General features: G+C 45.8%; 1 protein-coding gene across 2 annotated transcripts in view; it reads left to right on the top strand.

Moving 5' to 3' along the window:
• The window catches only part of MTMR4 (myotubularin related protein 4), a 47,454-nt gene that overhangs the window by 5,275 nt on the left and 18,749 nt on the right, over positions 1–23,430 (top strand). The window contains exons 2-6 of one of the 2 annotated variants that reach the window (XM_081889458.1): positions 2,914–2,976; positions 6,589–6,640; positions 18,952–19,041; positions 22,214–22,330; positions 23,234–23,316. In XM_081889458.1, coding sequence (XP_081745584.1) covers positions 6,638–6,640; positions 18,952–19,041; positions 22,214–22,330; positions 23,234–23,316 — 293 coding nt within the window. In that variant the 5' untranslated portion in view covers positions 2,914–2,976; positions 6,589–6,637. Of the gene's footprint in view, positions 1–2,913; positions 2,977–6,588; positions 6,641–11,187; positions 11,391–18,951; positions 19,042–22,213; positions 22,331–23,233; positions 23,317–23,430 lie in introns of those variants that run through there. The other variant, XM_081889457.1, reaches the window with a different exon arrangement.

Genomic DNA, 23,430 nt, shown 5'->3' with positions numbered 1-23,430 from the left:
GCAGCTCTTGTCCTAATCCTCGATGGATGTGTGTGCATGATTGTGATTATTCATTGGTAAGTGGAAAGCCTGTGCTTGCAGTGGCGCTCCTTCTTACTTCACATGTTCTGTTACTGAATCTGGATGTTCAACAAAGATCCAGGGTTGTGCACGAAATAAGTCTTGTGTGCAGTTTTTTTACATTATTCTAAACACTTGAAAGTTTGAAATTCCCTTTCAAATAAAATTCATCTTCTATGCTTTGATAAATTATGCTGTTTTTCCAGCTCACATGAATTGCCCCAAGCGGCTTACAATTCATATGTTAAAAGCAATCAAACACAATTAGAAGATAAGATATACGCAAGACAAACATTCCAGGAGGAAAAGAGAAAGAGAAAGAGAAGGAGAAGGACATGTCTATTTTATCTATTGTAGCTTTCATATCCACCCTTAGTGATTGTGTCTTCATGGAATCTTCTTGAAGGAAACATAGCCAATCTTTCTTCTTATTACAAATGGTTCACTAATATTCTTTAAGTAGTCCAGCAAATGACCCTGCAAAAGCTACTTGCCCAGCTGCCCACCAACCACTGGAAATCATTCATAGCATATTGAAAACATGAAAGGAAAAAAGGGGCATGTCTTTTCCAGTTTGTAAGTCTTAAGTTTTCACTTCCTGGTCATCTGGAGCCAATTCCTGATTGATACAGGTGACTTCTGTGGACATGCTTCAGCTTGAGAATAGCTTTTTGGTGAATCAGATGCTCACTGGGGCTTCTAAATTTCTTTTTACTGTGCCAGCGCCTGTTGATATGATGAGTATGCATGTTTCTCTACAGCAGCTGAAGTTGGCCCTGTATTCCATTTTTAATTAATAGGTTTTTGTATCATGCCGTCTGCTTATAAATTCACTTACCTGGAAGTGCTTTACGTATCAAGGCAGTGCATTTAGTATTGAGCTGAAAGTAGTGTTGACACCTCAATCGCACATGTTTCAAATGAGCCGGCCACCACAGGTAACAGCTTGTCTCTTATAACAAGGATTTAACAGTCAAGGTATTTGAAGGGTTTTTTGTCACCCACACTGATCTGGACACATTGGGAGAGCATAATTAATCTTTACAATTGAAGATAAGCAGTGCTGTGGCACATTAAAAGCTATGTGGCTTCTTGTGGTGTGGCCTTTCTTAGGTTGGAGTTGGTTCCACCAGATGCATCAATTTAGATTTGCAATCTGGATTTTCTTTCTGCACCTTTTAATCTTCTGCTGTATCAGGAGACGAAGCAGCCATCCAGGTTTCTCCTGCATGGTTTCCCACCCCCAGGCCCCAGTCCTGTTACACTTGCCCCCTCCCACATAGCTGTATGGCACACAGAAAGTCTTGCTCCATATGGCAGGCTGAACAACACAGCCGGGGCGGGGGGGGGGGGATGGAAAGAGATAACAGGGCTGTCTGCCTCATTTCCTTATTCAGTGGTAGATTTTAAAGGTGCACCGGGAATCTCTAGGCTCCAGCCTGACAACCCTCCCTGGCAAGCCACATTAAAAATAAAAATACACTGTGAAGCTGGTAAAGCTGCAGAAAGGCACAACCAAAATGATCGTGGGGGTGTAGGCCGAAGGAGGAAGAGAGGTCGATATGGGAGAGATGGGGTGCAGCATTTTCTACCCCAGGGCCTCATTCCCTTCAGGACAACCTTTTGAGGTCTGCATACCAGTGATGGGCAGGGCCAGAGGCAAAAGTGAGCAGAGCAATGAATGCAGATTTTAACTTTGTGCAGTAGGCTAGTTTCTGCACTCCCACACCCTTCTCTGCTTTCCATTCAGGCATGATCATAAGCATGATCGGAGTTCAAGGAAACATTTCAGCCAGGTAAAAACACTCAAAGAAGAGTGCAAAGCAGGGGTTCAACCTGGGGTCTGTTCTGAGGACCAAGCACAGGGGGTCAGAGGACTGCATTTGGCCTCAGACCTGAAGTTCCCCACCCCTGACTTATGGCAATTAGCCATAGTGGCTGTATGGAACCTCCATGTTTAGAGGGAGTCTTTTACTGTATCTTACTTCTTGGGGAGCAACAGCAGGAAAGGGCTGTTGCCCTCATGCCCTGCTTCCGGACTTCCTGGAAGCATCTGACTGGTCACAGAGAAACAAAATATATGCCTAGGCTGAGCCTTGGTCTCATTCTGTTCTTACGGAATTGGAGAGCTTTGCATATTGCACTCACACACTGATTATGGTATACTGGGGTGGGGGGGAAACCCTCAATGAGAGCTCAGTAAAATGGGACTTTTAACAAACAGGCAAAACACATCCTGACAGAGGAAGCTGTAGGTGTGAAATCTTTACTTGGCCTTAATGTTTGCTGGAGCATCAAGGCATGACCATAAAAAGTTGATGTAGCTTCAAATGAGCAGCAGCTCTTTTGTGATGCAGAGGGAAGGAACCTCAATTATAATATCATCTGACCCACTCTTTCGTGAGAAATAATGTCAGATTTCTTATTCTTGGTTCTGCAGTTTCTTATTTAAACTTCTTTGATTTTTCTTTTTCTTTTTGGTTAACTTTAGTAAAGTTATGGACAGATTGGCTTGAATGTCTGTGGTAACTGAATTGCTTGGGGAGAGATTTGTATGTGCCTATGCATCAACCAGGAATTTAAGAAGCTGCTTTATAGTGAGCGAGACCATTGGCCCATCTGGGTATATGGCGGTATATAAATTCAATAAATAATAATAATCTAGCTCAGCACAGGGCAGCTTTACGACATCCAGTTTGCTGGACTCTTCTTTTCTCAAACCAGCTGGAGTGTTTCAACAGTGAAGGGAGTTGGTGTGGCATGATTTATTAGGGAGATGCAAGGATAAAGCTGTTGTTGTCCTTTGGTATTCTTCCCCACTCCCTTGATTTCAATTCACTTTTCTTCCCTCAGGAAAATGTCTATTTCCAGTACAATCGGACGCCTGCGAACCGAGGAAGACTGAGACTTTACAAGGTACTTTTAATGGCTAATGTCTTCAGTTCTGCGTTTCATTTCTGAACAAAGACCCAGGTATAATTTCTCCTAGCATGTTGTAAATTAGCTCCATTTCCCTCAAACTAGGCATTAAGTGGCAAGCAATTATTGGTTCATCTTTTGGGGTAATATTTGAACTTCATCATTGGTAAGGGTAGAAGAAATATCCTGCTGGGAAATCCACTTAGTTCAGAGTAATCCCATTCAATGTACCGTTCTATCAGGCTGAGATAGATGTGGAACTTCAAGGCCTCTCCACAGGCTTTGCTGAAACACCTGCTGCATCAGGCCCCTTCCTCATCTGTAGCTAAGGAGGCGGGAGTAATCTTCCAAACTCAAATTCCAAAGTGGATTCATCTGATTCAACCTGGGAAAATCATGACCCGGATTGCATTGTGGGTCTGTGGATTCCTTTATATGACAGTCCAGTGCTATCTCTGTTCCTCAAAGATAATATTTTTCCTTTACAAAAAATATTAAAACCTGTCATCCACCCTGGAGCGGCTAGTGTGGAAGGTTCCTTTCCACTATGTATTTTGCATGCAAATACAGCAAGTCCCCCCTGAGAGTGACAGGGCCTTGCATTCCATCACCGTTAGGGGGAATTGCACAGAAAAAGCATGCCTGTCCCAATGTCTACCTGGGCGTCTGTCAGATTGTTAGCCCAAGATCAGGGATTGTCTCTTCACTGATATTTATAAACTGCTGTGGGAGATTTTTTTGGCTGAAAAGCGGGATAAAAATGCTAATGCTCATAATATGACTACACTGCCAGTTTTTTATTCATTACATTTACATCTGATTTCCCCCCACAATGGATCTTGGGGTGTTAGAAAGCAGTTTCCCAGGCAGTCTCCCATCCAGGCAACAACCAGACCTGGATCTGCTTAGCTTTTCACAAGGTGGCTGCATCATGTGCCTTCAAGCCACATGCTGCCTTGTTGGAGTAATTTTGTGCTTCCTGCACAACCACTTTGAGAGTTCATATAGCATAGGTGAAAGTGCCTGAGTCCCTGTTTACATTTAGTGTATAACCTAAATGTAGGCCAGAACTATGTCAAATTTGATTTGGCCTGTTGCAGTGTGCTGTTGTTAGCAGGACCAGTGGTCAGGGATGTTGTAGGCCAGCAACAGCTGGGGACCCAAGTTTGTGAAACACTGACTTACAGTAAATTGAATACATCCAGGAACTGGCACAGGCACCATCAGAAGTGCTTTTTTGTGAAATGTATCTCAATTCCAGAGGCTGCATTTCAAAATGTTTGAAAACTACAGCAACCATAAGAAGTGTGTAATTATTATAAAAAGGGGAGCCAGAACTCAGCTATAAATGAAACAAGAAATCTGCTCATACACTTTCTCTGACACACACATGCATACACACCATTGCATAATAGGTAGAGACTGCATATTTGGAGAAGGTGTTGGGTGTGGTTGATATGTCAGATGGGTCCAGTCAGCCTCTCTGTGATTGATTAGGAGGCTGGGAGGCTTCCTCTTTTCCCAGCATGTTAAAAACATAAGAAGAGCCCTGCTGGATAAGGCCAGTCTATATTTCATCTGGTCCAGCATCCTGCTTTCAAATAGATGCTTCTATCAAGTCCACAGTCATGAAGGCAAAAGCCCTTCTTCACTGTTCCCTAGCCCCCAGAAACTGGTAGTCAGACATTCACTTCCTCAGAACATATATCCATATATATACCATGACTAACAGCCTTTGTGGAAATCTCCCCTAATTTGCCTAAAGCCCTTTGAACATAAGAAGAGAGAGAGCCCCGCAGCTGGATGAAACCAAAAGCCCTTCTTGTCCCACAGCAGCCAATAAGATGCTTCCAAGAAACTCATCGGCAGGGTAATCAGACAAGTTGCTCTTGCAGCAGCCAGTATTCATAGATAGACTGCCTCTGAATGGGGTTCAGTTTAGTCATTGGCAAGTGATAGCTGTCGCCCTGTCCATGAATTAATCTTATTTTCATACAACCTCACAAGGCAGCCATCTCTGCACATTTTTTAAAGGTTGTATCATTGTTTTAAAGTACAGTCATACCTTGATTTTCGAATAGCCTAGTTCTCGAACAATTTGGCTCCTGAACGATAGAAACCCAGAAGTGACTGTTCCAGTTTTCGAACATTCCTTTGGAAGACAAACATCTGATGGGGCTTCTGCAGCTTCCAATTGGCTGCAGGAGGTTCCTGTGGCCAATCAGAAGCTGTGCTTTGGTTTTCGAATGGACTTCCGGAATGGATTCTGCTTGGAAATTTTAAATATATAAAGCAGTTTACAAATGCTTTTAAATCAACCAATAAATATTTTGATACTGAATGTAATCACGATTTAAGATGATTTAAAAAATGGATGTGGAGGTACAATCCTCCCAGCCCCATACTCGAACTGGTGAAGTATGAAACAATTTCCATGATAGTAAAACAACCCCGCACCATTACCCTTTTATAGCTTGGTCTCTTTCAAATGCTTTGGACTGTGACTCACATCAGTCGTGACCAAAAAGCAGATGTCGAGTGCCAAGTATCTTGAAAAGAGAATCAATATTTCTCACAAGGTTACTCCAGGTCTGCACATAACAGACTGTATTTTTCCTGCTAATAGAATTTCCATTCTTGGCTTAATTTGTATAAAAGCCTTGCTTGATGTGGTGTCCACCAGATGTTTTGCAGTCCAAATCGCCCTCCCAGATTGGGCAGGGCTTCGCTATGCAGATATGGAAGACTAGGATTGTTCCCCCTTAAATCCTAGTTGTTAGTAGTCTGGATGGCAAGACTGGCTGAGCAAGCATTGGGCAGTCAAGGGCTAGGGGCAGTGGTTCCCAAACTTTTTGGGGCCACTGCCCCCTTGGTTTCATAAACCTAATGGGTTTGCACAACCTGCTAAGGAAGAGAATGATGCAATAACATTCAAAACAATTCATTGCACATTTATTGAAAATGCAATTTAAAACTATTTTGTTTAATCAATTCAACCAAACTGATGGACCTGATTCAGTGTTACCAGCTTTTTAAAGTCTGATAGTCAAATAAACCTCCAGCGCCACACTCCCTCCTCTTAGCATTTTAGGTAATCCTATTGCCTGCTTTGGAAACCACTGGGTTAGAGTGACCTGGGAAGCACCTCTTCATCACATCAGATTGAGACCAAAGCTTTTACATATACAAAAGGCGCACAAAATGCATTCTATAGTGGACAGTGATCTTCCCTTTGCTCCAAGGCACCCTCAAGATTCCTCTAATGTTGCTTATCTGGGCCTGCAATGTCACGTTTCCTAGCACCTGCTAGGAAGATAGGCTAATATGTGGACTTTCTTCTACATGGATTGTAAAACGGTGGCGGGGGTGAGGGTTGCAGGATAGACATTCACTCTCCCTGTGCGCTTTCTGAGGAAGCTTTGGTACTTTGAGTCTGGGTGCAGTGCTCCTTGCCAGCCTCTTCGCATTCACACGGTTTGGCACTTGGTGTTTTTGTGTCAAGGAGCATATGAAGGAGGCCTTTGTGACAGCAGGCCCAAGCCACCATTGCTTCTGGTTGCAGCCAACACATCCAGTTCCTACACAGGCTTCCTTTTCTCAAAAATATAGGTGGATCTTCAGCAGCTCCGGAGAGAGAACCGACATCTGGAGAACGACCATGGTGAGTGGGCTTTCTGTTCTGCCTTGTCTCCATCTCACCCTGCTGCAGATTTGTTTTGAGGTTCGCTCTGGTGGTGGCTGGAGGCTGTCGGTTCTGTGCCTGTATGGCTTCTTGCAAGAAGAGCTGAAGGATGCAGAAATGCTGTGCAGAGGGCTAAGGAGAAGCTGACCCAAGATCAAGTGCTTCAGAATGGAGGCAGCTGTAGTATGCTTCTCTTTGCCTAGGAAGGTCTTGCCCAGCTTTCTTGCTGCAGTCATTTATAGAGGGACATGATTCCTCTTTAAAGAGCTTGGGGGGACAGGAAGGGCAGGTCAGCCTCTACCTGGTTTCATGTGGCTGGAGTCCAGAGGGAATGTCTGTGTGGTGGGGAGAAGCTGAACTGAGTGGAGAGAGGAAAGAAAAAGGGGAAAGAAAAGTCCCTTGCAAGTGATCAGTTCACATGTCTTGGGGGGGGGGGAGAGGGGTGGCCCCACCCATTGCCACCTTTGTTCTACCCACATGCTTCTCTCCACATATAAATGACCCCCCTTGCTTGACTGTCTTTTTAAGACAAGATGTAAGGAGAGACCAGGGGCTGGCGAGTAGAGGGCTTGGGAGGGACAGCTCTCTGCCCAAGGCCTTTAGAAGGAGGACCCTAGACTGTCAGCTTGTGGGCAAGACTCATTTTCTATCCTGGTACAGCCCTTCTCTAATTTATAAGTGCCTAGCCAATAATAATTCTTCTATTCTTAGGCCAGCTAGAAGCAGATGTGCAGGCTTCTTTGCTGCTATTCCCTGACCCGTACAATCGGACCCTGTTTTTATGTGTTCGAATCCCTTGAATTCCTAGTTTTGGTTTTTTTAAAATATACTTTTATATTATTGTTTTATTGGTTTTTACTGTGTGTTTTAGTGATATTGTTGGTTTTTTACATTGTATGCTACTTAGAACATTTTCAACTATTAAGTGGTTTATGAATGCTTTTAAATGAAATAAAAAAGGAAAATTGTTACTGTCCTGAGATCACAGGCAGGAGGGGAATAGAACAGGTTTTTCAGAGATAAAGTCCCAAGGTAAGGCTCTTGGCATCTTCAGATCTTCTGTTCCAAGCTACATATGATGTTAATCCCGTGGTCTACCTTTTATTGGAGGTGTATTCTTCCCAATAAAGTTGGGGCGATTAGGAATTCTAGATCAGACCCTAGCATGTGGAGGAAGAAAGGGCTTTAACCTTTGCCTTCTGCTCTCAGTCCTGAAGGGGCTCCTGTGCAGCTGGGGAGCTCCCATTAGAATAAATGGCAGGCGGGAGGGGAGGGATTAAAGCCCTCCCCACCCCCTATAGAGTCCCAGTCCAGACCAATGCTGGCTGTTTGTGATGAAGGAACCTGCCTCTCAAGGGCAAACTACCTGATGGATGCCAGGTATAGTTTGGCGTTCAGATAGCCAAGCTGGGAACAACCCCTGCCTCAAGCCCTCTGTGAGCTACTGGTGAGTGGAGATGGCTGCAGGTGGTGAGGACAAGTGACTTGATCTCTTTTAGCTGTAGAGGAGCTAGAGGAAGCTCACTAGAAGTGTCATCACACCATGCAAGTTCTTCTACGGAAGGGTTTATGAGATGGGGGATTGGCATCTGCACACGTATGTGATGTGTCATCGTCCCCTGCCCCCGGTGACAATGTAGGCTGGCTGTTGTCTGGTGGAGGGTCATATTAGAAGTACGGGTGTGTTCAATGAAAAATATAAATCTATTTGAGGATAACTACAAAAAAATCTGAAGTAAAAAGTGATATGGAAATTTGGACAAAACTGAAATTAACATTATGGGGCAGAATATCGGTAATAAAAATGAATATATCAATATGCAATGAATGAAACTTATAGAGTAAAAAATTAAAAAGAAATGGGTATAACATGAAATAGTCAAAAATAATATTGATAAGACAGCGGAAAGAAGAAAAGAAACAAAGGAAGCCACATGTAGGTGGAGGGAAGTCAAGATTTATGTCTGTATGTTTAGTTTCATAGCATTTGAACAACTGCTAGGCACAAGCCCCGGTTACCTCTGACATGAGGGAGCTCTTTTTCCATTGTGCTTTGGCTTGTTGTTGCTTTAAATTGTGATGGTATTATGATTCTTTGCTTGCAAGATCTCAGGGCGGCTTACAGCAATCCAGGCACCTCAAGCAGGAAGCCTCTGTCAAGGGTTCTTTAGTGAGGTAAAACGTGAATTGAGGTGAAACGACATGTCTACCTTACGTTCCTAAAGTTCCCTGAGATGTTTTATAGAAGCCTCACCTTTCCTGGGCCCAGCTGTGATCCCTGGCCAGTGCCACCCCCTTCCCAGTCAGTTCCTCCCGCCCTCTGGCAAGGCTCCAGGATGTGAAATAAAAGCAGTTGCGGGGTGGGAGTGTTTGCAGAGAGAGCCAGTAGGCTGGTAAGAGTTTGAATAAGACAAATTGGAACCGCTTCAGAGGAGGGCAAGAAAGAAGGTCACTGGCATGGAAAATAAGTCTGATGGGGGAAAGATTGAAGTGACTGGGAATGTTCAGCCTGGAGGAGGGTAGGCAGAGGAGGGAACTTGAGTATAATTTTCAAACCCCTGAAGAAGAGAGGGGGACAAGCACTTGTCCTGGTAAGAACAGCTTGAGGAGTGGTGGGCTCTCTCCCTTGTTGGAGGCCTTCAAGGAAAGGCTGGATAACTAACTCTTGGGGATTCCCTGAAGCATCTCCAACAGATAGGTGTTTCTCCAGTTCTTAGAGGAGATTCCCTTCTCTGGTTCTTTGATTCTAAATAACCCATTTCCCCTGCATATATATGCCCCACTCCCACCTTGAAAGAGGCAAGCAGAGAGCTGCGAATAGGACGGTTGCATAACACCTAGATTTGTCCTCAGCACTGGGCTTGCGTTGCCTCGTGTTGGAGCAGGACCCTACTTCCCAAGTAAGCAATGCCTGATCTAGCAGGGGACCTGGAGAGGAAATAACAAGGCAGGACCAACATAGTCCTCTAGTTATGTCAGCGGAGCACTCAGGCTGCTTAGCAACATCTTGATCTTCTGCCCAAGTTCTACCATTATTCAGCATTTAACCGATTGCCGCCAAGGTAGGCTGCAATAGAATCCCTGTCCCCCAGATTGCCCCATGCAGAAGAATTGTGGTGCCTTTCAGTTTGGGCAGAGTTAATCTTTGAATAGGTGGGGTTTAAAAAGCGTTATATTTTGCCTGGCTTTTTTCCTTTATTTGGGGTATTTTTAGATGTTTTATAGTTATAACCTACTTGATTGCTGACAGTGTGTGCTGAGGGCTCATTGTCCCAATATATTTAAGAAGAGGATGGTATAGCATGTTGTTTTCCAAAAATAGGAGAGGCATCTACTCCTGAGCATCTGACTGAGGAGCTTAAGGTGGTTTGTCACCCTCTCACAGAATGTGGCTTTGTTAGTTCAGAAATCCCACCCCCCACCCCCTGGCAATGTTCATAGATTAAGGGAGCAATTATTTGTTTGTTTTATTTATCATTGCATTTTTATCCTACCGTTTTCTCCATGGAGCTCAAGGTGACTTACTTGATTTTCCCCCTCCCCATTTAATCCCCATAACAACTCTGTGAGGTTGGTTAGGCTGAGTGGCAGGTCACCCCCATTGAGCTTCATGGCTGAGTGGGAATTTGAACCCTGATCTCCCAGGTCCTAATCCAACACTCGAACCTCTACACCCCACTTGCTCTCTCTCTCTTGTGCTCTCACCCCCACAAAAGCTACTGCTTTCCCCCCTAGCTTGTGACAAAATAAGATTCCCCTTGTGGCCTTGCATAAGAGGTGGGGCTTGGGCAGCCGTCCCCTCAGTTTCCACCACCTGTCCAGAGAACCCCGCTTCTCATGCAATCAGTGCAGTGATCCCTGGGGAATTCCCCCACCCATTTTGTGCTGACTTTGTTGCCCAGCCTCCCTTGGGTGCTGAAGAGGGCAGCTCCTTTGGGGCCAGAACGAGGTCTAAGCACACTCCCTCCTTGCCTCGCTTTGGCCTGAGTCTCTTGTGTTGTTGTGCCTTATTGCGGGGTGTGCGTCTTCCTGAGATGTCAACCATGTAGTCTTTGGATCCTAGCCAGAGGAGACTGCAGGCCCCGGGTAGCCGTGCAGCAGAGCTGGCAGGCACGGCAGCGGCATGCCCCTTTTCTGCTCTCCTGCTGCTTGGCTATCCTGCATGGACTGGACGTGAGCTCCGAGCGGAATCCTGGCCGGGTCTTTCTCCTGCCGGAACACACAAAGCCAGGCTGCCACTGCCGCTGCTGCTATTGTTCCCTGTGCATTCCAGCACATGCCTCTTGGCCCCTTTCCTTTCCGCCCCTGTAGTCCCAGGACAAAGGGGGCGGGCAAGGGTTGCCGAGCCCAGAACCCTGCTGTAAGGGACTCCATTTTCTGTGCTTGGCTGTCAGGGAGTCCCCTGGCATGGCAGAGCCTCCCTCCTCTGGCTTCTATCGGAGAGAGGTGGAGTCTCTCTCCCTCCTCCTCCTCCTCCTCCTTCTCCTCCTTCCTTCCCCTCCCCTCCATTGTCAGCAGCCACTGAAGCAGCCAGCGCACCTGCTCTGGCAGCAGCGGCGGCAGAGATGCTCTAGCCCTTTGCATGTCTTGGCGCGCCTGTCCGCCTGCCTGAGTCGTTAGGGGGGCAGGGGGAAGCGATGCCACTTGCCTGCCCCCCAGCCGGCGACCTCCCCGGGAAGCGACCATGACTCTACCGGGCCGTGTCTCATGCTCCATGCTCAACTGCTTTGTAAGTGGGTCTCTTTCCCCGCCCCCACCCCTTTTATTCTCTGTTCTGTCTGCCTACCTGCAAGGCTGCTTGTCAGTCTGGATTTTTCTCTTCGTGTCTGATATTGGGGGGGGGGCAGGCGGGAGGGGTAGGAGGTGTCTGGAAATGGAGCATCTTGTGAACTGCTTGTCTGAAGGCGTCTGGCCTTTCCGTACAGCTCTCTCTCAGCCTAGTACTTGGGGAGTGGCTCTGCTATCCCACCTTCAATTCTTCACTCTCACCTTGATCCGGTGGGCTTCCCCCCCAGCATTTACCTCATCCTCAGCTGGAGGTTAGAGGTCACCGTTCCAAGTGGGGTTGCAAAATGGTTGCATAGACACCCCCCTGCCCCCCGCTGAGCAAAGCAATAGGGGGTCAAAGATGCAGGCAGGCAGAAGTTTGATTTCCTGCCTGAGCGGTGCATCCACCCAGCAAGAGTAAATCTCTCTTTCTGGTGGCTGTGGGTACTCTTGCTTTGTACGTATCTCTAGGTCATAGCCACATGGTGGCTGTTGAGGGGGCCTGGCTTGCTGAGACACCGGTCTTCTCCTTAGAATCCCCCTCTTCATGTTGATTGATACCAGGAGAGGCTCACACTGACTGCTGCTCGGTTGCAGAGGGGAAATGAGAAGGCGGCCTGCTTCACGCCCATCTTCTGCTGTCCTCTGAAAGAGATTCCCACTCCCCACCCTTCATGAGCAGCAGCTGGCTGCAGCTCCAAATGCAGTTACTCAGCATGGCGGCACAGTAACCTCCCTCCCGGCTCCCTGAGTGCATCCTCCAGCCTGCTGTCTCTTGAAGGAGCTCTGATGGAAAGTCACTTGGACAGATTGTCCCCCGAGAAGAGTAGAATGTGGAGCCAGCCCCGGGGGGTGGGTGTGTATGGTGGCTCAGAAGCCAGTTATCCCCATGTAGTATCATGCAGTACAAGTTGTGCAGCAGGGGTGCCAACTTGAGTAAAATATTGTAGGGGCCGAGGCAAGCCCCGCCTTGCGTAATTGATCACATGATAAGGTGCACACACACCATTTGAATGGGAATGCCCATCAACTTTGTGGAGGCCCGGCCCCCCTTAAATATTTTATTGTTGGGACCGAAGCCCCCACGGCCCCTAGGAGTTGGCTCCTATGTTGTGCAGTTTTACATGTTGTTGTCCTGACTGAATGATGCTTTATTATCACACACACAGGTGCCTGTACCTTGCAGGTGTGTGTGTGTGTATGTGGGGAGGGCTGTTAGGTGTGCAAACATGATAACAGGTTAGTCCAGTGGGTCAAGTGCTTGCAGACATGGGGGCCTGTGCAGAATCAGGTGAACCACAATGTGCCTCTTGGCATATTATGAAAATAGTTTGCACACAGACAACAGGGGGGAGGGGAGAGAGGAGAAGGCATTTCCTTCCCCTGAAAAGCTTGCAGCTTAAATTTCCCAGGACATGGTCCATGAAGGCACATATTGGTGTGGATCAGGGCCTGGATGGGAGACTACCTGGGGTGCCTAGGAGCATAGGAAGCTGTATTATCAGACCATTGGTCCATCTAGCTCACTGCTGTCTATACCGCCTGACAGCAGCTCTCCAGAGTTTCAGGCAGGAGTCTCTACTAATCCTATCTTCAGATGCTGGGGATTAAATTTGGGACCTTCTGCATGCAAGGCAGATGCTCTACTATTGAGCTTCCTCCCTCCCTCTGTGCACTGCCTTGAGTTCTGTGATAGAAAAAAGGCAGGCTCTCAATATAACAGATGATTTTCAGCCTTTGGGAAAGGATAACGGGGACAAAGTGAGCAAAATCAGCTAAGTGTGCTTGGACTTTCCCCAACTTAGTGCCCTCCAGATATACAGGGCTACAGCTCCCATTGGCCTCTGCCAGCACAGTTGCAGGATGCTGGTGTATTTCAAAATAACTGGAGGGCACTAGGTTAGTGAAGGCAGTGTTAGGGAGCAGAATAAGGGTTTGTACCAAAAGCTTCTTGGAACAGGTGGTGAAGAATGGTTTTTCCTTGATCCATGTTGTGAGAGCGCATGTGCACATGTACCTATAGTTGGCAGTTGCCTAGCACTATTCATCCTGTGGCAGACACTGGTGTGTGCATGCAGACAAGCAGGGATGAGGGTCATTCCAGCGCTAATACCTAAGGATAGGGGAAGGGCAAGCTGGGGGGGGGGGAGGGTGTAATTGCATGTATTGCATCTATATCCCACTCTTCCCCAAGTTGCTCAAGGTGGTGTACATTCTCCCTCCTCATTTAAACCCCATACAACCCTGTGAGCAAGGTTAGGCTGAGATGCCCAAGAGGCCCAGTGGACTTTTTTGCCGAGTGGTGATTTGAGCCCTGGTCTCTCCCAAGTCCTAGTTCAATACACTACCACTACACAACACTGGCTGTATGGTTTACGGGAGCAGCCAATGTTTGCTGTTCCGTACATTGCACTTTGCACTTAGCACTGGCAAGCAAATGTTGAGGCCACTTTTTCCCCAAAGCCATTCAGTGGTTTGTGCCAGTGGATTAATTTTTTTATAAGCCTGTCTATAAAGATGTATGTCACAGATTTCATTTTGGATCCCAGAGTCTTTAATTTGTGGGGATAAGCTGAATTCCCATTGATATTACTATCCATGTTCAGATTTTGCTGTTATAGTCAGGGCAAAGCGCTACCCACCACTGAGACCAAGATTGCTTGCCAGGTCCTATATGGGTGCATAGACCACCTTCCCTCTGCTATCATGGAATGACTTATGCATGAATTTCATAACTGGGCATCCTCTCCAAGTTGTGTGCTGCCCCATTGAACATGACCGCAGGTACATGGTACATGACAACCACCCTCTGCCTTCTTCTGGCTCATGTGTGCACAATGACCATGAATGGCACCAAGGAATATTTGACGCTTGGTTGTGGAAAAAATTATTCTGACTCAGAAATGATATTTCCTTATTTATTTAGCTAATTTTTATACTGCTTTGTACTTTAAAGAAGCCGCTGAGGGGTTTACAGCATCTGAAAAAACCCACAAATAAGATAAAATAAAAGTTCCATATTTTAGTGCAGCAGAAAACATGGAGTCGTAGAATTGTAGAGTTGGAAGGGACCCAAAGGCCATCTAGTTTAACCCCCTGAAATGCAGAAATCACAGTTAAAGATAGATAAGTTATCCTTAAATGTCAATATAAACCAAAACAATAAATAGGATGGGGGCTGTAATAACTACTAGTGGACCTGAAATACAGCAGAGACAACCAGCCCCATCTGCCAAATACACAAGCTTTTATTTATAGGTAGCAGCAACACTCTCCTCTCTGCTCGCTCCCCACCTTAAGCTGGCACAAGAAGGGGGTGGGGGTGGGAATGATACACTTCTCACCCCACCCTTGGAATTCCCTGCTGTCATCAGGGAGCACCTCTTTGAGCACCAGTGAGGTGCAGTGTTTAGAGTGCTGGACTCTGACCTGGAAGACCAGGATTCGAATTGCCACTTGGCCACGAAGCTCTTACTGGGCGGCTTTGGCCAGTCACTGCCTATCAGCCCAACCTACCACACAGATGTGTTGTAGGGATTATATGAGGAGAGGGAGAACCATGTACACCTTCTCAAGCTCCTTGCAAGAAAAGGCGGGATATACATGTAAGAAATAAATAAGTTCCTACCCTGTTAAAAGCTTCGTTCAGAACATGGGAGAAACTTCAGAGACTGCCTCCTCAGCCTCCAGACTGAGGAGGTAATAGCTCCATCTTGGCCTATATTTATCATGGGCTACATACACAGCCCTGTCTTTTTTTAGACTAGCAAAAAAAAGAAGAAGTCATTTTCCAGGTATCTAATTTGAAGAACAGTATCTCTCTGGGAAACAGTGAATGCTCAGCCCCTGATTGAAGTTGCCTCTGAAGAAACTGTTAACTAGCTTCCCTAAAATATTTTTCTCCTTGTCCTATTAAACGTCTCCCCCCGCCCAATCACCACCACCTTCTCGGGGGAAGATAAAATGTGTGCTTGATAATAGGTGAAACAGCTCATATTGTGAAGTTTGAAAGCAAGCAAAACCTAGTTTGGTATATTTAGAAGAGCCTGGTGAACTTGAATGTCTCAGTGCTGAATTTCCAATGAGGGATGATGTCATTTTTCAAGGGAAGAAATTGTTTTAATGCATCCTAGAAATTCTGGTCTTTGTCAGTGTCTGAAGGCAGACCACAGTCATTTAGTAGATCAAGAATAGGTAAGGCTGTATGTCTAATTGGATCAGATGTTGGGGCATCCAGAATCAATATCTCCTGAGCTTAAAATGGATTTTTGTCATGGGGCCAAAACATTTTTGGGTGGGTGGGAGGAATGCTTGAACTTCACAAGGCTTTCACATCATTAAAAAGCTTCTCCCATTTTAATTAAAACTATTTTCACTGCAGTCTCCTTGAGTATCACTGTAGGTGGGTGGATTCTAGATTTGACCAATAGTATTGAAATACGTGAACATATGACAACTGCCTTTATGTGCCAGACCATCCTGGTATACATCAGGATGAAAATGCTCCCATGAACACAGAAAGCTGCTATATGCAGAGTCAGGTTAGTGGTCCACAATTTTAGCTTTTCCCAACCTGAAGTTTTGGACTACAAATCCCATCTGCTCCAACCAACCTTCATCATGCTAGCTGGGGCTACTGGGAATTGTAGTCTAACAGCTTCTGGAGAGCACCAGGTTGGGGGAACCTGATCTAGGCCAGTATGCCTTTTCTGACTATCAGTGGCTCCCCAAAGTCCCTAGCAGAGGTTCATCCTGGCCCTGCTGCCTTATATCTGTAAAATGGCCATAGAACCTGAGACCTTCCAAATGCAAAGTGAATGCTCTGCCTCTGAGCTCTGGTCCCTTCCCAACATTTTAATAGGTTCAGTGCTAGGTCTGAAAACTCGGTACAGTGTCCATGACCCTCCCAGTCCAAGCTTTGAAACTGATGTGTACATGCGCCAGCCAGCCCCAGGTCATGAGATAATATAAGAAAAGTCTGGCTGCTGGGATCAGGCCAAAGGGGGTCAATCTAGTCCAGCATCCTGTTCTCACAGTGGCCAACAAGATGCCCCATTGTGAAGCCCACCAGCAGGACGTGTGGGCAGCAGTGCTATCTACACTCATGTTCCTCAGCAACTAGCATTCAGAGTTCTACCAACTCAGACATTGACGGCAGAACAAAGCCATCATGGCGAGTAGCCTTGACAGCCTTATCCACCATGGATTTGTGTTATCTCCCTTTTAAAGCCATCAAAGCTGGTGGCTATGACTACATCACGTGGGAGCAAATTTCATAGCTTAGAACAAAAAAAATCCTTCCAGTAGCATCTTAAAGACCAACTAAGTTAGTTCTTGGTATGAGCTTTCGTGTGCATGCACACGAAAGCTCATACCAAGAACTAACTTAGTTGGTCTTTAAGGTGCTACTGGAAGGATTTTTTTTGTTTTGACTATGGCAGACCAACACGGCTACCTATCTGTAACTGATTCATAGCTTAGCTATGTGCAACTATGTAAGATGGCTTGGTTTATTGGTTTCCGGGGAAGAAGTTGGATCACCCTCCTGCTTTCTTCAGATTCTTCTTATGCTTCCAGTTGAGATGAGGGAACAAAACACAATCGGGAAAAGATCAGATGGAAAAGGTTGGGAGAAATACCCTCCATTTCTATCTGATGGCCTTTCAGAGTGAAAATTAACTTTTACGACTGATAATGGCTGGGAATTGTAGCTCTGTGACAACTTTCAGCACCCTTAACAAACTACAGTTCCCAGGCTTCTTTGGCAGGAAGTCATGACTGTTAAAGGGGTATAAAGGTGCTTTAAGTGTATGATGTGAATAGGGAGTCGTACTGGCATTGACAAGGTCATTTCTAGCTTAAAAAAAAGTAAGCTAACCTCAGGACCGGAAAGCCCACTCTGCCCCGTTTCTTCATTTCTTACAAGAATTTATGCTGGTTTCTAGGAATTTGAAATATTTTCCTCTTCTGGTAGTTCCTGACACTTGAAGACGTGGGCATCCTTTGTATAAAAATGGGTTTAGAATAGAAGAGGGGTCCCTTCTCTCAAGAGAGTGTGGAAAAATTATTTATTGTTCAGAAAATGCTTAATTCCCCATTTTTTGTGTGCAGATAATTTATGGGTAGATACCTTGAAAAGGGGGGGGGGTTAGCCATACAGCAAGCTTTATTTCATTTATTTACTTGACAGGATTTATATATTGCTTAATGAATTATTATGATCTCTAAGCTGTTTAATGGTCATTGCTTTGCACTGAGAGTCTGAGGCTGTTGTGTTTCTGTTGATCACAGTGGCTTTGTGGAGCCTCCATGTTCAGAGGCATTCGGCTGCAGGATTCCAGTTGCAGGTGACCCTTGCCATTGTTCCCTGTTGATGGCCTCCCCCAAAGTGTCTTGCTGACCACTGCATGGGGGGGGGAAGATACTGGACTTATTTGACCTGGCCCTTGTGGTCTCTTCTAACTCTATGATTCTATGATTCTATGATTCTATGACCTGGCTTTTTCTTCTTATAACTCGTGATTATTTTCAGACAATTCTCAGCATCTGCACATAACTTCGTCCCAGAGTCCCTGGGCCACTTTCAACTGATTTAGTGAAGATGGGGCTGGAGAATTTTTAGAGACTGCATGCAGAATATGATTCTAAGAATGCTGGGATACTGAGATGAGCCTGGGAGTTGAACAGAAGCTATCCAGACTTCAGAGAGAAATCAGGAGAGGTCTTATTTTTAAGAGACACATCTCCCTGCTTGGTTTTAAAACAGGGGTGTGCTTAGTTTGGGAGGTGGGATCTAGATCCGGTCCATATCTTGGGGAACACACACTGGCTTGTGATGGATCGCAAGGAGAGTGCTTCTAGACAAAGGAATTAGGAATGTTTCCTCCTCTACATTTTTGGAATTTTTGTGCTGACCAGCCTATTCCTGGGCAAGGGGGCAAGGGGTCTTACTCTGATTTGTAGTGGTTGCCAACTGGATTGTGAGTGGTTGTATTGTCAGCTGTTTGCCCCCAAGCAAATTTTATAGAATAAAAAATGTTTTATTCTATACCATATTTTAGCATACATTTTTGAGAATAATAATGGATGTTTTAAAAATCTGGTGCTGCATAAATCTACTGAGTAAAAAATAAATAAATTTCGCGCTGGGCAGAATTGGGGGCAGCAGAAAGGGTTATTCCCATGTATTCTGAGTCCTGGACTCTAGCAGATGGTTCAGTATCTGTGTGTCAGTATTATAAGCCTCCCCACAGTATGGACCCTGCCTGTCCTCTTCTTTGGCTCATCCCTGCACAGGAAATCGGTGTCGTTTTGTGTTCTTGCAAAGTTACATGCTGTATGTAGGCAAAAGAAAGATTGTTTTCGGGTTGTTGTTGTTTTTTGCAGGGGAGAGGCAAAGTGCGACTGTGTAGGAGGAGGTGTGCAAGCGGTGTATCTGTGTTGTGTTTGGGATGTGCATCCCGTGGCGTTTGGGCAAATGTCCTGTGCCCCTCTGAGCGTTTGCTCTTGTGTTTGGCATCCAGGGTGAAGAAGGCCCGCCCAGTCTGGAATACATCCAGGCCAAGGACTTGTTCCCTCACAAAGAGCTGATCAAGGAAGAAGAGTCTTTACAGGTAAGCTACCTGGGGGGCTCTGGCAGGCTGGATGGTGCTTGGTGCGATTCCTTATGGCAGGGCAGGAGGGGTGAGGACTGCAGGTGTGTAATAAATCTCCCTCCAGACACCTGGAAGCGAATGTTTCCTGCAGCCGGAGTGCAAAGCTGTGTCACAGCTGCTGCTGCAAGGACACACTGTTATCACTCTGGAGTCATTCAGACCTCTGTGAGTCCTGGTTCTTTCCCCTGCTCCTCAGAGCTAGTTCTCTGTCCCTTCTAGAGCTGCACCATATTTCTTCTGCTTTGCGAGGGAGGGACAGGGACAGTCAGAGTAGCACACACAATCTGCTGGAATGTGCAATCTCCTGGAGACTTGTGACCACCAAAAGAAAAGAAATAGTGGGAAAGAAACTGAAAATTCAAAATGTCCTTAATGACCCTGAGTTTTTGTTTTTTAATGTGCCAGTCTAAGCCACTCCTGGCAATGAACTAGGACAGTGAACCGCCAGAAGCAGAATCTCTTTAAATGTTGCAAATCTGTCTATCAGCTGCTGATAGCCAAGAACACAACTACCTCCAGTACCTAAGCTGTCAGGCTGGGCTGGGCTTTATTATTACATTATAGCTATTGTCACAGTAAAAGTCACATTGGGCTCCCAGAATGAGAAATATGTAGCAACAGAGGTCACAAAGAGTCGGACTCGACTAAACAACAACAAAAGCTTTTACCTTATCAAGGGCTCAATCTTTGGGTTACAGAGATCTTTGTGAGTGTTCAAGGCTGAAGAAAACAGCTACTGGGCTAGACTAGCATTGACCCCAGACATGTTTTGTCACATCTTAAAATAATTGTACAGTTTTCTGTGCATGCCTTTCAAAGGGCCAACCAAGCCTTGGTTTCCTTTTGTCTGTAAAGGCGTTTGAGAAATTTCTATGTTGACCTGGGATAGTTCAGTTGGTAGATCATGAGACTCTGGCGATCTCAGGGTTGTGGGTTCGAGTACCACATTGGGCAGAATTTTCCTGCATTGCAGGGTGTTGGATTTAATGTTCCTCATGGTCCCTTCCAACTCTACAATTTTATGGTTCTGGGAGACTGTTAATTCACTGTCCAAGTTCCCTATGCATTTATAGACTGTAAGGTGTTGTGCATCTTAGAAAGGGGAACCTCCACAATAGAAGAGGCCTTCTGAGCAGAAGCTAATAAATAGAGAATGTAGTTGCACCTGGATTTCAACATGGGCCATGTAATTGGGCAATGTAATTGGAATGTCATATGAACAAGATCTTGTCTGGTGAACTCAGTGCAGTTTTAAGAAAAATCCCCAAAATACCACTTCTGAACACATTTATTATATATTGGATTAAAAGGGATTGGGGGGGTGATAGCTAAATATCCTGTGAAGTGACCTTAGGGAAACAGAGCCCGCACAGAGAGGAATTTTCTGTGGCTCCCCTCTGATGCCGCCTCCTTTCCACCCAAATACTCTGAGGAGGACTGTAATAATTTATTGTTTGGGCCAGCTATTGGCATGGGAGGATTACACTTCCAAATATGAGGCTGAATTTTTAGCATATATTTTTCTTTGCCTTGATTTTTAAATTGTGTGCATTGACACATACACACTCTAGATCTTAGAATATTAAACTGAAACAACCAAGTAAAACAGATGGATGCTGCATATGGAATTGGGGCTCCCTGTCTTCTGTGTGCTCATACATATATTTTATCATGGTTATGCATGGGGGCAGTGAGAACAAATTTCAGGAGGAGGCTTTTGAGAGTATGCCCTTTGATTTGCTTCCTGTGATGTGCCGGTGTCCCTTTGAGCCTTGTTCAATTTTGCTGTGTCAGTGTTGCCACAGAGAGTTGTAACGGGGGGTGGGGGGAGAGGCAGCCTGGGCATCCTGCTGCACGATTTCATATTCTCCTTCCCCCAGGGAATAAAATCACATTTCATAAAATCTCAGCGGTGTTTTAAAGACGCAGGCAGCCAGCTCTGAACGCTTTCTTGTTCCTTGTTGAAGCCCAGAACTTAAAAGGCCAGAGTGAGGCAGCGAGGCGTCCCTTTTTTATGCTGCCAGCTAAATTGCACTCCAAACCCTCCCCCTCTGATTTCCACAGTCCTGTGAGAATTTCACATCCCCTGCACAATTTCACACCAGCCTTCAGGTGTTAAGCTTCCCAGTTAACCAGCAGAAAGGGAAAAAAGAGGAAAGGAGGAGATCTATATTTAAGCATGGGAAGATACCCCTTGATGTTTTCAGGAGGAAACAAACACAATTTAGCAGTTCGGTTCAAATGCAGTACAGACCAACAGTTCAGAGGATCATCTCTTCCCACACCTTTGATGGGAGGCAGGGGAAAGGGGTGGGGGTGGGGAAAACCTCTTAAAATGTGGTTGTATGGTATTTGTGCAGTATGTATCTTAACATATTAGGGAGATACATTAATTGGGAGGTAACTTTAGTTGGCTGGTCATATTAGGAACAAAGAAGCTGCCTTATATATAGAATCATCTAGTGTAGCAAGTGTAGACTTGTGGGGGTCTCTCTCAGCCTTCCTGAAGAAGCAGGGGTGCCATCTCACCCTCAGGAATGTGGCTGCCTGCCGCCATAACGCAAACATGCAACATCACATGCACACGCCTGCACGTGGTATGTGTGACATCACACACACAACATGCATCATTGCGTCACATTTTGCATCCTCCAAAAATGCAACGTGACGTTGCGTGCTTTGTGTGTGATGTCACATGCACCTCATGCAGGTGTGTGCATGTGATGTCATGCGGCCAGTGGCGGTGGCTTCTCCTCCTCCTCCTCTCTGCAGCCAGTGAGGTTTCTAACTCCTCATGTTCCTAACTCCTTATTTTAAAAGAAGAAGAAATGCGAGGGTGTATTTTGAGGAGATTGAAGCCATTGCTTCCATGCATCTCTTGGGACCTGTTCCCACTGCAGACACCCAGAAGAGTGCTGGACTGATGGCGGGAACTGTAGAGCCAGGAACAGGCTTAGTGACCTTGTACCTTGAGAATTTTCCAGCTTGTTCCCAAGTGGAAGTCCTCATGGACTGAGATGTCATTATTTCTCTCTCTCTCTCTCAGTCGCCTGTTCAAGTCATGCTGTGGGTGGTGGCCTCCTTGGAACTTCAGCCAGAAGGTTTTAACACTCCTCCTTTCCCCTTCCAGGTTCCATTTTCAGTGCTACAGGGAGAGGGTGTGGAATATTTGGGCCATGCGAGTGACGCCATCATTGCCATTTCCAACTACCGGCTCCATATCAAGTTTAAAGACTCTGTAATCAACGTACGTCTGGGGCTACACATCTGCCTGTCTGGGCAGAGTCTGCAATGTCTTTGATTAGGTCGCCCCCCCCTTACCATTGGAAGAGTCCTTTATTCTCTCCTTTTCAACCCTGCTGCCAAAATGGTCCTATTTGGGTGCTCCTTGCTCCCCTGTCCCCCTGCATTCCTGATCAACCCACTCAGTCCGGGCTGTTTGTTCTTCAAGCAGCCCCAGGTGACTCAAGCAAAGGGAGGGAACAATCATACCCTCTGGAGGAAGATACATGCACAAACACCCTTAGAAAGATCACTACCAATCTGACATTTGTGGGTGAGGTGCGTGGAATTCCTTCTTGAAGGATTCACTGAAAATTGTAACACAATAAAATGCAAATCTAGGAAGTAAAAGAAACAATGGAAATGTGATTAAAAGTCAATACGAATGCCTTTGGGCCACCTGGGTGAAACTTGTGGGCAACAGGTGGTATACAGATAACCTTTGTGTTAGAATAATACAGATGTTGTTGTTGTTAATGCTGTGGGGCCTCTTTAATGTGACATCCCTTTGGACCTCAGCATATCTTAATCTGGGATATTAGAAATGTGGGAAGTTTTGTTAGGTCTCTGCCCGCAGAGGCTGGCATTTGCCTGCCTCGTTAATTAGTTAATTTACTTATTAATTACATTTATATCCCACCTATCCTCCAAGGAGCTCAAGGTGGTGTACACAGTGCTCTCTTCCCCCTTTATTCTCACATCAACCCTGTGAGGTAGTTTAGACTGTGACGGGCCCAATGTCACCCAGTGAACTTCATGGCTGAGCAGGGATTTGAACCCTGGTCTCCAAGGTTCTTGTCTGACACTCCATAACCACTACACCACACAACCTCACACTGATTCACTCATTCCTTGTCTTATGTTCTAGGTGCCTTTGAGAATGATGGAAAGTGTGGAGAGTCGGGACATGTTCCAGCTTCACATTGTCTGCAAGGACTCCAAAGTAGTCAGGTGGGTGCTACCTGATGACAACCTAGGGTTACAGCAGGGGGTGACTAAACTAAATGAGGGGGTGGGGAAAACTCCTTCTGGGTGAAGGGTCACATTCCCCTTGGAAACCTGTTG

This window comes from Podarcis melisellensis (assembly GCF_964234715.1).
Source record: "Podarcis melisellensis genome assembly, chromosome: 15".
Lineage (NCBI taxonomy): Eukaryota > Metazoa > Chordata > Lepidosauria > Squamata > Lacertidae > Podarcis > Podarcis melisellensis.
Note: the sequence above shows the minus strand (reverse complement) of the source record. Positions and strands in the feature narration are given on the sequence as shown.